Source organism: Phyllostomus hastatus, unplaced genomic scaffold, assembly GCF_019186645.2.
Source record: "Phyllostomus hastatus isolate PE091 unplaced genomic scaffold, TTU_PhHast_1.1 phas_contig_64, whole genome shotgun sequence".
NCBI lineage: Eukaryota > Metazoa > Chordata > Mammalia > Chiroptera > Phyllostomidae > Phyllostomus > Phyllostomus hastatus.
The window spans coordinates 5,843,393-5,856,950 of record NW_025333928.1 but is presented as its reverse complement, the minus strand read 5'-3'; the positions used below and the strand labels follow the sequence as shown (position 1 = coordinate 5,856,950).

General features: G+C 43.0%; 1 protein-coding gene across 5 annotated transcripts in view; it reads left to right on the top strand.

Annotated features, from left to right (window-relative positions):
- ARHGAP17 (Rho GTPase activating protein 17) overlaps positions 1-13,558 on the top strand; it is an 85,815-nt gene that overhangs the window by 38,841 nt on the left and 33,416 nt on the right. For all 5 annotated transcript variants that reach the window (XR_006786932.1, XM_045849301.1, XM_045849297.1 and 2 more), the window contains exons 3-9: positions 820-924; positions 4,641-4,714; positions 4,878-4,989; positions 5,212-5,288; positions 7,021-7,132; positions 10,030-10,098; positions 10,260-10,341. Coding sequence is in view for 4 of the 5 variants with exons in the window: in XM_045849301.1 (XP_045705257.1) it covers positions 820-924; positions 4,641-4,714; positions 4,878-4,989; positions 5,212-5,288; positions 7,021-7,132; positions 10,030-10,098; positions 10,260-10,341 (631 nt within the window). In the remaining variant the exon portion in view is untranslated. The remainder of the gene's footprint in view (positions 1-819; positions 925-4,640; positions 4,715-4,877; positions 4,990-5,211; positions 5,289-7,020; positions 7,133-10,029; positions 10,099-10,259; positions 10,342-13,558) is intronic.

Genomic DNA, 13,558 nt, shown 5'->3' with positions numbered 1-13,558 from the left:
TTGGGAAGCTAATCATGATGCAGGAGTCCTCTAAGTCAGTGTTATGTATTGTAGCTGCCATTCTGCTCTAGGGGTCTATTTTAAAAAATAAAAACAAAAACTTACCCCTAACCCAACAAGGAATAACTTTGAAAACACTGGTTGGTCCTGAGGTTAGATTGTGGACCATTTTTTTTGTTTTTCTGCCTAATGTACTGTGTGATGAAGGCTGCACTGCCATGTGCAGGAGAGAGCTTCTGAGTGCCCTGGGATCTTCCTTCCCTGCAGTGGGCCTGAGTCTGGGCCCAGGATATTCATTTGCGCCTCTGTAGGTTGCACCTGGCACATTCCTGGTGCTGTGGTATGCAACTGCACTGCCACTGCTCTTTCTCATAGCAAGTTTTAGGTGGGACTGTCCCCTCTCTCTGCAAATAGATTCAGCCTCTATGGGACCTAAAACCTTCAGAGTAAAGGAGGTCTGTGGTTCTCAACCAAAGGTGGTTTTGCCTTCTGAGGGGTTATTTGACATTGTCTGGAGATAGTTTTGGTTGTCACAATGGGTGGCATGGAGTGCTTTTTGTATCCAGTGAGTAGAGGCTAGAGATGTTGCCAAACATACTGTAATGCACAGAACAGTCACCCACAACCCACAGTTAGCCAGCCCCAAATGTCAGCAGTGAGAACCCCTAATGTCAGTGAACAGGAACCATTTGCATTTATACCCGAGAGGCAACAAATTTGACTACAGGATGCTTTTACTGCCTAATGTTAGGCACTAACATAAGGGACCAAGTTCATTCTTAAGCCCTGCAAATGGCTCATTGGTCTCTGTTTTGTCAGATCGAACGGCGCCTGGACGCAGTGCGGTCAATGTGCCACCATTCTCACAAGCGGTTGACGGCATGCTTCCAGGGCCAGCATGGTACAGATGCCGAGAGGAGACACGTGAGTATCAGATGTGATTCTGAGTCAGAGATATTGTGTCTTTGAGGGGCTTTCCTCATTTGATCAGCTGGATTTCCCCAAGCAACATCAGCAGATTCACCTGCAGATTTGTGCCTTATATCCCATTCATGCTCACAACACCTGCCCTGCTATAACATTCTTTTGTGCTGAAGATATCACTGAGCTGAAAGCCCTGCTCGCTCCAGTGCTTTTGACTCGAGCCACTTTTCATTGATTAGAAAATGGACATGTTGGTTAGGAATCCTTTGATGGCAAAAGGCTGAAGTCTTATCTGAAATTGACTTAGAAAGTAGAATTTATTGGCTTACTTCTGGAAAAATCCAGAAGTTGGAATGAATTTTAGGTAAGACTTGGTCTAGCATTTCAGTGATGTGACCAGAAACCCATTGTCTTGCCTTCTCTCACCTTTCCCTTCTTCAGTGTCTGCTTGGCCCCTAAGTCAGCATCCCTCCTCGTTGCAGGTTGGCTGCCAGTACCTTCCATGGGTGCTCTCTTCCTTGCATGTATTCCACAGGAGTAGAAAGCTTCTCTTCCAGTGGTTGTCTTAACCGAGTGAGAAACCTTTTTTTTCGATATTGTGTTGTTACCAGGTGTCTCAAAAGGAAGAGCTACCACACAGATGACCTGTGTTACCCTTTTATAGTTCCTGCAGACATTTATGGGGCATCTCAACAGCTGGGTTATTCTCTCTTGCCTGAGCATTCTGCAGTGTGTATAGCAAAGGGTGGAAGTCTGCATACACTTACAGTCTCAGGAGTGCCTGCTGCAGGTCCCATCTCTCAAAATCAGACCCAATCCACTGATTCTGCCCCTGCCGCTCCTCCTCTTTTTGCCATGGCTTCTGCTCGCTTGCCCTTTGAATATTGTTCCCTAGGGTTCTGTCCTCCTCAGTCTCAGTCACATTCCTTGGTCCGCCTCCTCTAGTCTCATGGCATCTAACTGATTTCTCCATGCAGGCACTTCTAAACCATTTTCAGCCAAGTAAAGAACTCTCTCTCTCTTAGTTGTCTACTTTAGCATGCATAACCAGTTCTTCCTTAGGGGCTGACTCAAATTCCATCCACCCTGTTATACAAGCTAGAAACTTTAGGGTTATCTTATGTCCCCTGTCATCTTATCCTCTCTCTCCTGGAGTGCCTTCATGAGCAAGTCCTGTGATTCTCTGTGAGTACTTTTTGACTTCCTCACCTCCGCTCCAACTCTGCCACCTCACCTTAATGTGAGACCCGATGACCTCTCACTTGGACTGCCACAGGCTCCAAGTGCAGACTTCCTCAGAGCCTTGTCCTCCACCTAGAAGGTGCTCACAGCCTGGTGGGGGAGATATACACAAATGTATAATTATAAAACAACATGCTAAACAAAGTATGCACAAGGTATTTTGGGAGGAACAGGAATGAGCACCAAAGGAGGAGAGAGGTAGTCAGGTGAGGCTTTCTGGAGGAGGTAGTACTCTAGCTGTAAAGGCAGGAAAGAGTGTTAGGTAATGGGCCTATTCCAGGGAGCCAGGGCAAAGGTTGCCTGGCCCTCCTTTCTAGGTGGTAGTGAGTTTGGGGTTAAGCATACAAGGCTGTATGTTGCCTTCATTTCTAAAACCTAATGCCTTAGTCTTCCTTTTTTCAAACAAAAGTTCTCAAACAAAATCTCAAACTAAAGTTCCTGAGACAAGGCTCTGAGGAAGTCTGCACTCTGGAAGTCTGCATGTGGGAAGAGTAGTCACCATGGAAATGATAGAGGAGATGACCAGAAGAGGTCATATAATATGGAGAAAATCACAGCAGTCTCTAAGGCTGTAGGACACATAGGAAGAGACCCCCAAAACCTCACCAGAAACACCCACACATGTGAAGAGGCAAGGACTGAGGACAGAGAGAAGGGGCAGATGGCCTTGATGTGGCAGAGCTTATGTTATAGTTCATATCAGATCTGGAAATACTTCTTTTCATGCAGTTGGCATACATTTTATAAATTATGACTTTAGAAGTTTTTAAAATGTGTCCTGGTGATAAAAAGCTGTTCTTGCCTAGGAGGCCCTCAGTTCTTCCCACAGTGGAGTTTGATGTTGGTGGACAGTATCTTTGTTAATGAGCTCATATGTTAAATAAGCAGAATGTCCTTATTTATGGACATTAGACATAGGATTGATGTAGCTTTGGGGTCAGAGCACAGAAACCACAGGCTGTTTATAGCAGGGAGCTGGAATGATACTCATCAAAAAAGACTCCTCTCTTTATGATTTTCCCCCATAGACCTGTAGAGCTCCAGAACTGCACCAGGTATATTTCTCTTGATTATTATGTTTACCCTGTATTAAATTCCCTTAGAAAGGATTATCTTCTATTGCGATAAAGTCACACTGCCCATTTTCTCATGTCTTCCAAGTCTAGAAGTGTGGAAGTGGGCAAGGGGGCAAGTGAAGCCTGATACTTATTGAAAATAACTTGGGGAGAGGAGGGATGGGTAAATATAGTAGTTTATTTTTAAATTTCAATGGACTGTTTTGAACATGCTGTACATTTATATGGTCAGACTCCAGAATATACCAAAGAACATGAAGTGAGGTCTTTCCCTGTTACCCTTTCCAGAACCACCAGCATTCCTTCAGTAGCCTCTCAGGGGTGTTCTATACAATACAAGCAAATACAGGTGTGAGTGTGTCAGATGGAGCCCTGTGGAAGCAGGAAAGGCAGGTGACATGCCCAAGGTTAAAGCACAAAGCCATAGTGAGGTGGATCCTGTGTCTAATGTGAGTACCTTTTCTAGTGGGAAGGCAGAGTTACATCGGACACTACAACATTGAAAGCACTTTCTGTTAGATCACAGTGGTGTAACCAACACACTTCTTACTTTCCTAATATTCTGAGGTGTGCCATCAGCCAGTGGTGCAAGACTGACTCCAAGGTTCAGGCCACCGGCACTAGGGTCTGGCTCTGCCATCCCTCTCCTGGGTGCCTGGCCATTCCATCTAACCTCCCAGCCTTCAGGTTCCTTGACTATGCAATGAAAACTTAATCAGGTGGTCCTTATGGCCATTTCTAGCTGGAAAAAAAAATCTGTGATAGGAAAATAAGTGACTTTGTGCTTAAAAATCTTAAAAAAGTTTCTTTAGAAATTTAGCTAGTTTTAGATCTGTAGCTAAAGCTTAATCTCAGGAGTGCCTGCTGCAGGTCCCAATTGCTTATATTGGTCCCTCCTGCAGGTGATTACAGCCAATATAAGAATGTGTATTCTAAAAAAGAATGTGTATTCTGACAAAAGTTTTTGAAATTGAGCACCTTACTGCATTTATTTGTTGTGACATCAGAGCAAGTCTGTGTCTTGTGTCCCTAGTGCCTGAGACATAGTGTGCATCTGTTCATTAATAATAGTAACAGCAACAACAACAACAAAGCATCAGTTAACACTTACTGAGTACCTAACACATCCTCAGTACTTGAGGTGGAATACCCGCTTTGATCCATGATAGCCCTGGGACACTCTCACTGTTATCATACCTGTATTCTAGGTGCGCAGAAACTGACCAGAGCTTAAGTCACAGAGCTCATACCTTTGAAACCACAGCCAGAGCCCAGACAGGCTGTCTCCTACCCGTGTGGTTTGCCTGGAGGAGAAATCAATGAATGATGACCTGAAGCAGGTAACTGACAATGGGTGTCAATACTCATGAAAAAAACTCACTATCTTTTACCTTCCAGAAAAAACTCCCTCTGACAGCTCTCGCTCAGAACATGCAAGAGGCAGCAACACAGCTGGAAGACTCTCTCCTGGGGTAAGAGGCACTGTTCTCAGAAAGAGCCAGGGACCCTGGGTCAGTGGAAGTGGATGGGTGGGGTTGGGTGTTCATGGCAGCCATCCGATATACAGAGGGCAGAACTGACTCTCCTTTGTAACTAGGTGCTTGATGTAGTGAACTTGTATTTGTTGTTTTAAAGGAGGATGCTGGAGACATGTGGAGATGCTGAGAATCAGCTGGCTCTAGAGCTCTCTCAGCATGAGGTCTTCATGGAGAAGGAGATTGTGGACCCGCTATATAGCATAGCAGAGGTGGGCACTTCAGGTGCAGGCCGGCCGGCAAATGGTGCTCTTGTGTCTGAAACCTTAACAATAATCAGTGACTTTGACTTCTTTTTGGAAATACAGGGAGTAAATTGACAGTTCACAATTCTTTCCCTAAAAGAAATCTGTAAATAAATATTTCAGTTTTAAATATTAAGCCAAAAACCCAAAGTTTATCCCAATTGGTGTGAGATATTATGTTCTTTCTAGGTGGACATTCCCAACATCCAAAAACAGAGGAAACAGCTTGCCAAGTTGGTGTTAGACTGGGACTCGGTCAGAGCCAGGTAAAGTAGAGCTGGAAGAATAACCAATAATGCAGCATCATGCCACCCCCACAGTCACCATTCCCATCCCCAACATGGGTGAGAGAAAGACCACTTTATGGACAAATGGAAGTTGTCACATGTTCACCCACCTGAGCTGCTTGCACCTGCTTTTAGGCCTCATTCTCCCAAGAATGTCAGAAGGGATGATTTTAGACCATCCTGATCTTTGTGAACCAATAATGAAAAGAGACAGGAAAGAAAAAAGAAACCTGAGTGCCTTGAAGGGAGAGAAGACTGTTCTAAGAGCATTGCTCTTGGCAAAGTAGAATGTAGGAATAATTAGATCTGCGATCGTAGCTCTTCAGGGTCCCAATGTGGTCAAAGCCCATGTGAGGTTATGATTACCTTCACAATCAAATGCCACACTCAGAAGGGAGGCACTCGGGTATAACTAAGTAACCACCCCAGACAGCTGCTGACTTGTGGGCTGATGTCATATGACTGGTCTAGTGCGTCGTGGCCTGGCCACAGCCTCGGCTGCCTTCTTGATGAGCACGTTTGTATCAGTGACCTACATGGGTTTCTCTTTGGGCCTGGGAGTTGGGAATGGGGAGGCAGCCACCACTGCCAGGTCTTTTCTCCTACTTTATCACAAGGGTTGACAAACTTCATCTGTAAAGGGCTAGATAGTAAAAATGTTTTCATCATTGCAACTCAGATGGTTCCTGTTGCAACTGCTTGGTTCTGCTGCTGTGGCATAAAGGCAGCCCTGGACCATCTGTACATGAATGTGCATCTCTGTGTTCCAATAAAACTTTATTTATAAAACTACATGGCTTTGCTGGCACCTACTTGTTAATCCTCACTCTAGTCCCGTGAAGTAGATATGATTATCTATTTGGCAAACATGGCAACACAACTGTCATTTACTGAGTTTCTTTGTATCAGATGCTTTTATTGCAGACTTGGAAAAGCTGTGACAATGCTGCCTTGTTTCTAAGACGCTGTTGACTTATCAGATGCACCACTAATCTACTGTTCACTTTGGATGGGGGGAGAAACACCACTCCATTAAATGTCAAGTCGGTTATCACCTCTACCCCCATGAGCTTCCATGTTATTGCTGTAGTATATATTTTTATTCTGTCATTTTGACTTACTATAAAAGGAACATAATCTAAATTATGTTTAAGATTTGCTGTAGAAGTTGTCTTTAGAATATTTATTCTTACAAGGGTTTTTTATTCTTAAAGTGCTTTCATAGCTATCAGTTGCTAGATACATGACCGGAGTTCTGGCTTTTACTTGCTGAAAGTCATCACAGGTCAGGATGGAAGTAGGAAGAGTCCTAGGAGTCCTGTGGAACTGACTCCCAGTGGTATAGGGAATATTCAGCTCAGAGCAGGAAAATGGGGTGTTTTATGGCAAGGAATCCTTGGCTAGACACTATAGGAAAGGGGTTTTGTGGCTGATTTCTGGCAGTGGGGCTTATGTGAGATAAGACATGGTCAACTCTGCTTGGAGCAGACAGCACCTCCCAACAGTATAAGATCCTGTCATGGTGAGAAGCTGATGGCTCTTTTTGCCTGATTCCATTCTTAGAGGATAAACATGAGAGAAACTGGCATCCAGGTACTGGTACCTGTCCCAGGTAGAATCAGTTTTGTGGAAGGAGTCTGTCTCTCTCAGGTCCATAAGGTCGAGTATGTACAGCTGGTTCTCAGATACCGACTACCCTTATATTTTGCAGGTGGAACCAGGCTCACAAATCTTCAGGAACCAACTTTCAGGGACTTCCGTCAAAAATAGATACCCTAAAGGAAGAGATGGATGAAGCTGGAAATAAAGTAGAACAGTGCAAGGTGTGCGAACATGTATTGACATCAACCTTTTCATTTTTGCAAATGATGGGTGAAAGATCAAATTGTTTTTACATGATTCTTATCAGAATACTCTGAATGATATTAAAAGTGGTTTTTATTTTCTTTAGAGTAAAACATTTTTAAAAAGTCAAGTAGTGTATTTTAAAAACTCGACAAAAGATGTCTAAGCTTATTTAAAATAAAGGAATAGGTGAAAAAAAAGGAGAGAAAAACATAGCAAAGCATACCGTAAAGTTACAATTAAAACAACGTACAGTTGTTTTAGGCACCAAAATAGATCAGATTTTCTAAAATGGATGCTATTATATTTAAAGATTGAATTTATAATAAAAGGGTCGTTGTATAACGACCTTCTATAAGGAAGGGAAGAATTATTTTTTTAAGTGTTCCTTGGACAGTTGATGAACAGAATTTTGTATCTCATAAATTAAATTACAGATTAGATAGGTAAGTGATCTTATTCTCTGTCATGTAACTATGGAAATAGATGTTTATTCCAAAGGTTGTTTGAGGTGGTAAAGACACAGGTCTTCAATGACTTATAGAATGATCAACTTTGACTTTTCCTGCTCTTATTATTCATCCATTTCCAAAAATGTCCTCTTTCTTCTACTAGATGGTGTTAGGTCTGTTTTATTTTAATTTATTCAGGATATGCTGTAATTCACTTTTCAGTATAGCAAATCTTGATCAGCTCTAAACTCCCAAAGTCATGCCAGAGCCTTGCATTTTAAAAGATGTTATTCAGATAAATGCTTCTGATAAAATAGTCTCACACTAGCGTAATCTTGTTCAGCAGAGGTTTAGCTTTGCCAGTGTCATTCACCTAGCAATCTTGTTATAACCTAGATCTTGGCTGTTGGCTACTTATTGGATGTAGATTTGGCTAGAGGTTGGGGGAGTCTGAACTGGTACATTATGGGCTGATGTCTCTTCTCTAAGCTTCCATACAATGGCTTGTCATTTCAAATGGTGACAACCTAGGAAAATATTTTCTCTTTCTTTATGCTAACTTCTGGGTAATTTCCTGAGGTCTAAGTTCTGTTTCACTGATTACGTTAGCTGTGTCTGATTTGCTGTTTAATTTATTCACATTGAGTTTTAAATTTCATTGACTGTATTTTTTATTTCTAAAGTTTCAGTTCTTCAAGACTGCCTTTTTTGCTATTACATTCTTTTTAGTACTTATTTTTAATTTTTAAAATAATTTTACATATACTTATTTCAATAGTCTTTGGTAAGAGTGGTGGGAGTTTGCTTTACAGTGGTTGTTTTCTCATTATTTTTGTATTGTAATACAATTCAAATAAATCTCATAATTTTGTATTATAAGCTCATTTTAAAAGGGACTTCATATGTGGAATTCCTGGAGATTTGGGAATGAGTCTCCCCAGAGAGTATTTATTAGCAGTATGGGCCATTTTTAACTCAGTGTTCTTACTCTGAAGATTCCTGGACCACACATACAGTGACACTCAAACTTATAACCTTCATGAAAGCAGGTCTGTGTTTATGAAATCTCAGGGAGATGTTTTACTGTCCCTGACCCAGAGCCAATCCAAAACAGATATACTCTATTATTTCCATGTCTGCTTCACGAATTTTTTCTGATCTACTCTTTCTTGAGGGTATAGTTTCTCAGAAGTTTTATCTTTATGAGTGATGTGCGTGTACCTGTCAGTTACAGTTCTCACCCCACCAAGCCCAAGGCTTCATTTTCTGCCCTCTGACCCCACTTGACTGCTAGACTCTAACACCTTGGCTACCAAAATTATCACATACTCGCACCAGCTCATCCCTAGCTTCCGTTCATGTCAGGCCGGCCTTCCTTGCTTCCTTTTTTTCTTCCTTTCTTCCTGGTTCTCTTCCTCTCTTCCTCCATCCCTCTCTTTCTTTACCCTTCCTTTGTCCTTTTCCTTCTTTTTCTTTTCTTTCTTCTTTATTTTTTGGCAGGGAGAGAATCCATTAATTCACTTTGTTACTTCCCCAGTTCTAAAAGAGTGTCTGTTACTCCTAAGTAGCATTTTTAGATTTTTTTAATAAACAAGGGACCTTCATGTTAATTTTGTGCACCTTGATGCTAAAAATAGAAGGCAGTACATTAAAAATATATGTATGAAATTCTAATGTGTGTATACATTAAAATTAGCAATATATGTATATCCAGTTGCCTAATCTATCACATTTTAAAAACTAACTTATGAAAGTAATTCACTTACATTAGTTCAAAAAATATCAAACGTCTAAAACATTATACAGTAAAGTTTTCCTTCTACCCTTGTCCCTTTTCTGCCTAATTTCCACTGCCCCCAGCAGGTAGCCACTGTTACTAATTTTCTGTTTTTTATCTAGAGATATTTTTACATAACCATGGCAATAGAAATATATCATTTTCCCTTTTTTTAACCCAAGTAATAACATACCATAAGTAGGACTCTATACCTCATTTTTTAAAATATTTTATTTATTTATTTTTAGAGAGAGGGCGGGGGGAGGAAGAAAGAGAGGGAGAGAAACATCAATGTGTGGTTGCCTCTCACATGGGGACCTGGCCCACAGCCCAGGCATGTGCCCTGACTGGGAATCGAACCCGCGATCCTTTGGCTCACAGCCTGTGCTCAGTCCACTGAGCTGCACCAGCCAGGGCTATACCTAACTTCTTCACAACTTACCTTAGAGATCTTTCCACGTCTATCTGTAATAAGCTTCCTGTTTGCTTTTCTTGTCCCCATACCGGGTTGTGCCAGTCAGCTGATGGATGCTTCATTGGCTCCGTTTCCATCTTATTTTGCGCTCAGAGCTCCCAGAAGTTAATTCCAGATGCTATTTTCTTTCAGCTCTGTCTTTCACAGTGCTGTGTCTTCTCTCTTACTCAGGATCAGCTTGCAGCAGATATGTACAACTTCATGGCCAAAGAAGGGGAGTATGGCAAGTTCTTTGTCACGGTAAGCACTGGGCCCTTGACACAATGTTAAAGCATTATGAAAATTGAGTAATTTTCGCTTTTTTTGCAAAAGATTTCATTTTTAGTTTTGCTCAGCCATGTGTGTGTGTGTCCATCCAGTGCTAACATTACTTTTGTTTTTGAATGTGGGTCTGTTCTCAGTTATTAGAAGCCCAAGCAGATTACCATAGAAAAGCATTAGCAGTCTTAGAAAAGGCCCTTCCCGAAATGCAAGCCCATCAAGGTAACGTAACTGTGTGCTGCTACCGCCTCCTCTGCCGCCTCTGCCTCTGTCCTTCCCCGACCCCTGCATGCATTTCCTGTGGATGCAGTCTCTCTGCTGGGAGGGCCTGTTTCTCAGCATAATTTTATCTTTTCTTGATGCATTCCCAAATTTCTTCCAAACCCAATTAACATACTAATAGAACATTTAGAGAATCTTCTGGAATCCTTTGGGGAAGTTCCTGTATATTTTTTCTCTTCTAAATAGGCTTGAAAAATTCTAGCCTTTAACAATCTTTTCCCAAATCAGTTATTTGTCCCCCGGGCTTGATTCTGGCCCTGCGACTCCATGAGCACACATTCTAGGGAAAATGCTTTGGACTTAACAAAAGGAATTTAGAAGCCAGTCCTTGTGCCCCATCATTAAGCACTTAGTCGGTGACTGAATTGCAAGCCCATGACCACGTCCTTCAGGTCTCCTCTTGTCTGGACACAAGGCTCTTGTGCACGTCGGCACTGGTATTTCGCCCGCCTCATTCAAGCACATTGCAGGTACTGCCCACCGTCATGAGTGGACTGAACTTTACCTGATGTTTAGTTTTATAGTTTTATTTGAACATTTCAGCTTTTGGTTCTGATTCTCTCTGACTTGCCATCAGAGCATTTACCAACAGAGAGATTGGCCAGTAAACATTGCGAAGCAGAAGTTGCTATGTCTTCTTTGGATCTATTTCACTGTTTTGCTTGAGATATGGATCTGACATTTGGAGCTTAGGTTCTCCCTGAAAAACCGTCATTGAACTAACTGAAAGAGGATGAAGCCAGATGCTGAGTGTGGTTACTGGCTATAAAGATAGCGAGCAGGTATGTGAGTAGGGGTTGCGTTGTTGGGTGTGCACACACACTGGCACCCTCAAGAGTACCACTTCTCCACTAAATTTTAGGTCCCAGCGGGTTCTGGCTTTGTGGCTGGAAGTTTATAGGTTATGGAATTGGGAAATTCTGTACCCTGGTGACCACAGAGTCAGCTCGTTAGCAGTCCCCGAGTGCAGTGTGACTGATGCGCCTGGCCGTTCTTCCCAGGACAGGTGCCCTCGCTGTTCTGAGTGATCCATTTCCTGGTTCAAGGGTGATGCCACTGAGCACGGTGCAAAGAAGCTGCTGGTGAACATCCAGTCTCAAACGAGGCAGAGGCAGACTTGCAGGCCAAGTTCAGAGCACAGAGAACGTGTGTTTATGGGATACCTGCTGTGTTCAGGGCCCTGCACGGGACAAAGTAGTAAACACCATTTTAGCCTCTGCACGGCTTAAAGTCTTGTTGGGAAGAGTTGATTGACAAGCACAAAAAAGATTAATTTAGCAGTCTTTCCTTTTTAAACTTCCGTGCTGTTTTTCTCCCAAGCCTATTTTTCCTAGAGAAGTATGTCAGAAAGTCATGGTGAAGAGGGAGGGGGCAGGGAAGGGGTTGAGGATGGAATAAGGATAGCTGGTGTTGGGGGTGGGGCAGCCAGTAAAGGAAATGTGATCCACCTTTTTCCCTTTCTGAGGTTGCTGCCTTCACCTCAGCCTTGGAACTCAGCCTCTTCCACCTTTGCCTGTCCTCATATCTGCCTCTCATCTTCCTCCTGTCTCCTTCTTTCTTTTTCTCCTTCTGTTTTCAATAAGATCCTGAGTGTCCCTGTGGTGGAAAAATAACTTTACTCCCCTGCCCGCAGGGCCCTGCGTGCCCTGATCTCCCGCTCCTGGTCTCTGACACCGTGTCCCATTTAACCTCGTTCTCCTTCATTTTTCTGGTGGGCTCCTTGAATGACTCATCTCCACCTGCCACTTGCACCTTCTTACCACCTTCCCACTTTGCAGTCTGGTTTCTACTCTCAATTACTCTGCTGTTAAAAAAACAGCAACATTATAATTCCCAAAGGAGTAGTGATGTCTTAATTGTCACATCCTGGCATTTGACCCAGCTTGGGCCATCTCTTTCTTGTTAAAGTTTTTTCCCTCATTTCACCCAGTTGTTTTCTTTTACTATTAGGACTGTGTTTTCTCCATTTCTGTCCCCTTGCCAGAAGGCAGCCTTTGCCAAAGTGCTGTCCTTGGCTCTTGTGTCTGTCCCTCCCTCCCTTGTCCTCTTCCCCTAGAAACTCTCATGTGACAGCCTCAGCTCTCACCTCAATTACTGCCTGTCACCTTAAACTGACTCCCCCTCACGCCCACTGTCATTTTCTCCAGACAATCCAGGTTTGAAGTCTTCAAGGTATCTCCTCTTTCCTTTCTCATCACTCTGGTCAGTTCTGTCCGTTTTCCCCCTGTGGCACCTTTCCTCTCCATTCCCATTGTCTGTCTGTGCTTCATGTCCTTGTCCCCTTGTACATGAACTATGAGGTGAAATGTCAGTTTCTGGACTCAAGTTTCCAGTCTTTTCTCAGGCTTTCTTCCCAGTCTTTCAAATTCTTGTCTGTCTTCTGAGGCCCCCTCAAGCTCCCCTCCTTGCAAGGTCTTCTCTTACAACTGAAGCTAACAGTGAGCACTGTTTCCTGAATTGCTCTAGCATCTATAGTCTACACCAGAAATTGTAGACTGGCACATCTCATTAAAAAAAATTTTTTTTTTAAAGTAGTTGCTGCTCTGGCTGGTGTGGCTTAGTGGATTGAGTGCTGGCTTGAAAACCAAAGGGTCATTGGTTCAATTCCCAGTCACAGCACATGCCTTGCTTGTGGGCCAAGTTCCCAGTAGGGGGCTCTTGAGAGGCAACCACACATTGATGTTTCCCTCTCTGTCTTCCTCCCTTCCCTTTTCTAAAAATAAATAAAATCTTTAAAAAAAAAATAGTTGCCATCATTTAAAAACTATACTTTTTTCCATACAATCCTAATTTCTGGCCTCCCATGAAAGTTCAGAAGGTCTAGTGACCCAGGGTTTGCTTCCCCACGTAGCAACATTGGTGTGGCTCCAAGAGGCAGCTGTGGCCTTTTGGGAGGTACTGTGCCCCCTCGCCTGATTCAGCACTGATAGGACCACCCGGCCTACCCAGTCCCTGTAGACAGACACCATGCTCTGTGACACTGTCTGCACCATCCTTATGCCCTACTCAGCAAACATGTCTTGTGTTCATTGCTGTTGTGTGTTTACATGTGTGTCCTGTATTTTCTTCATGATTAGACTGCTCACACACTGAGGGTGGGAGTCTCTGTGAACTTGGGTGCTGCTGTGGTGCCTGGCACATAATAGGTGTGTTGTTT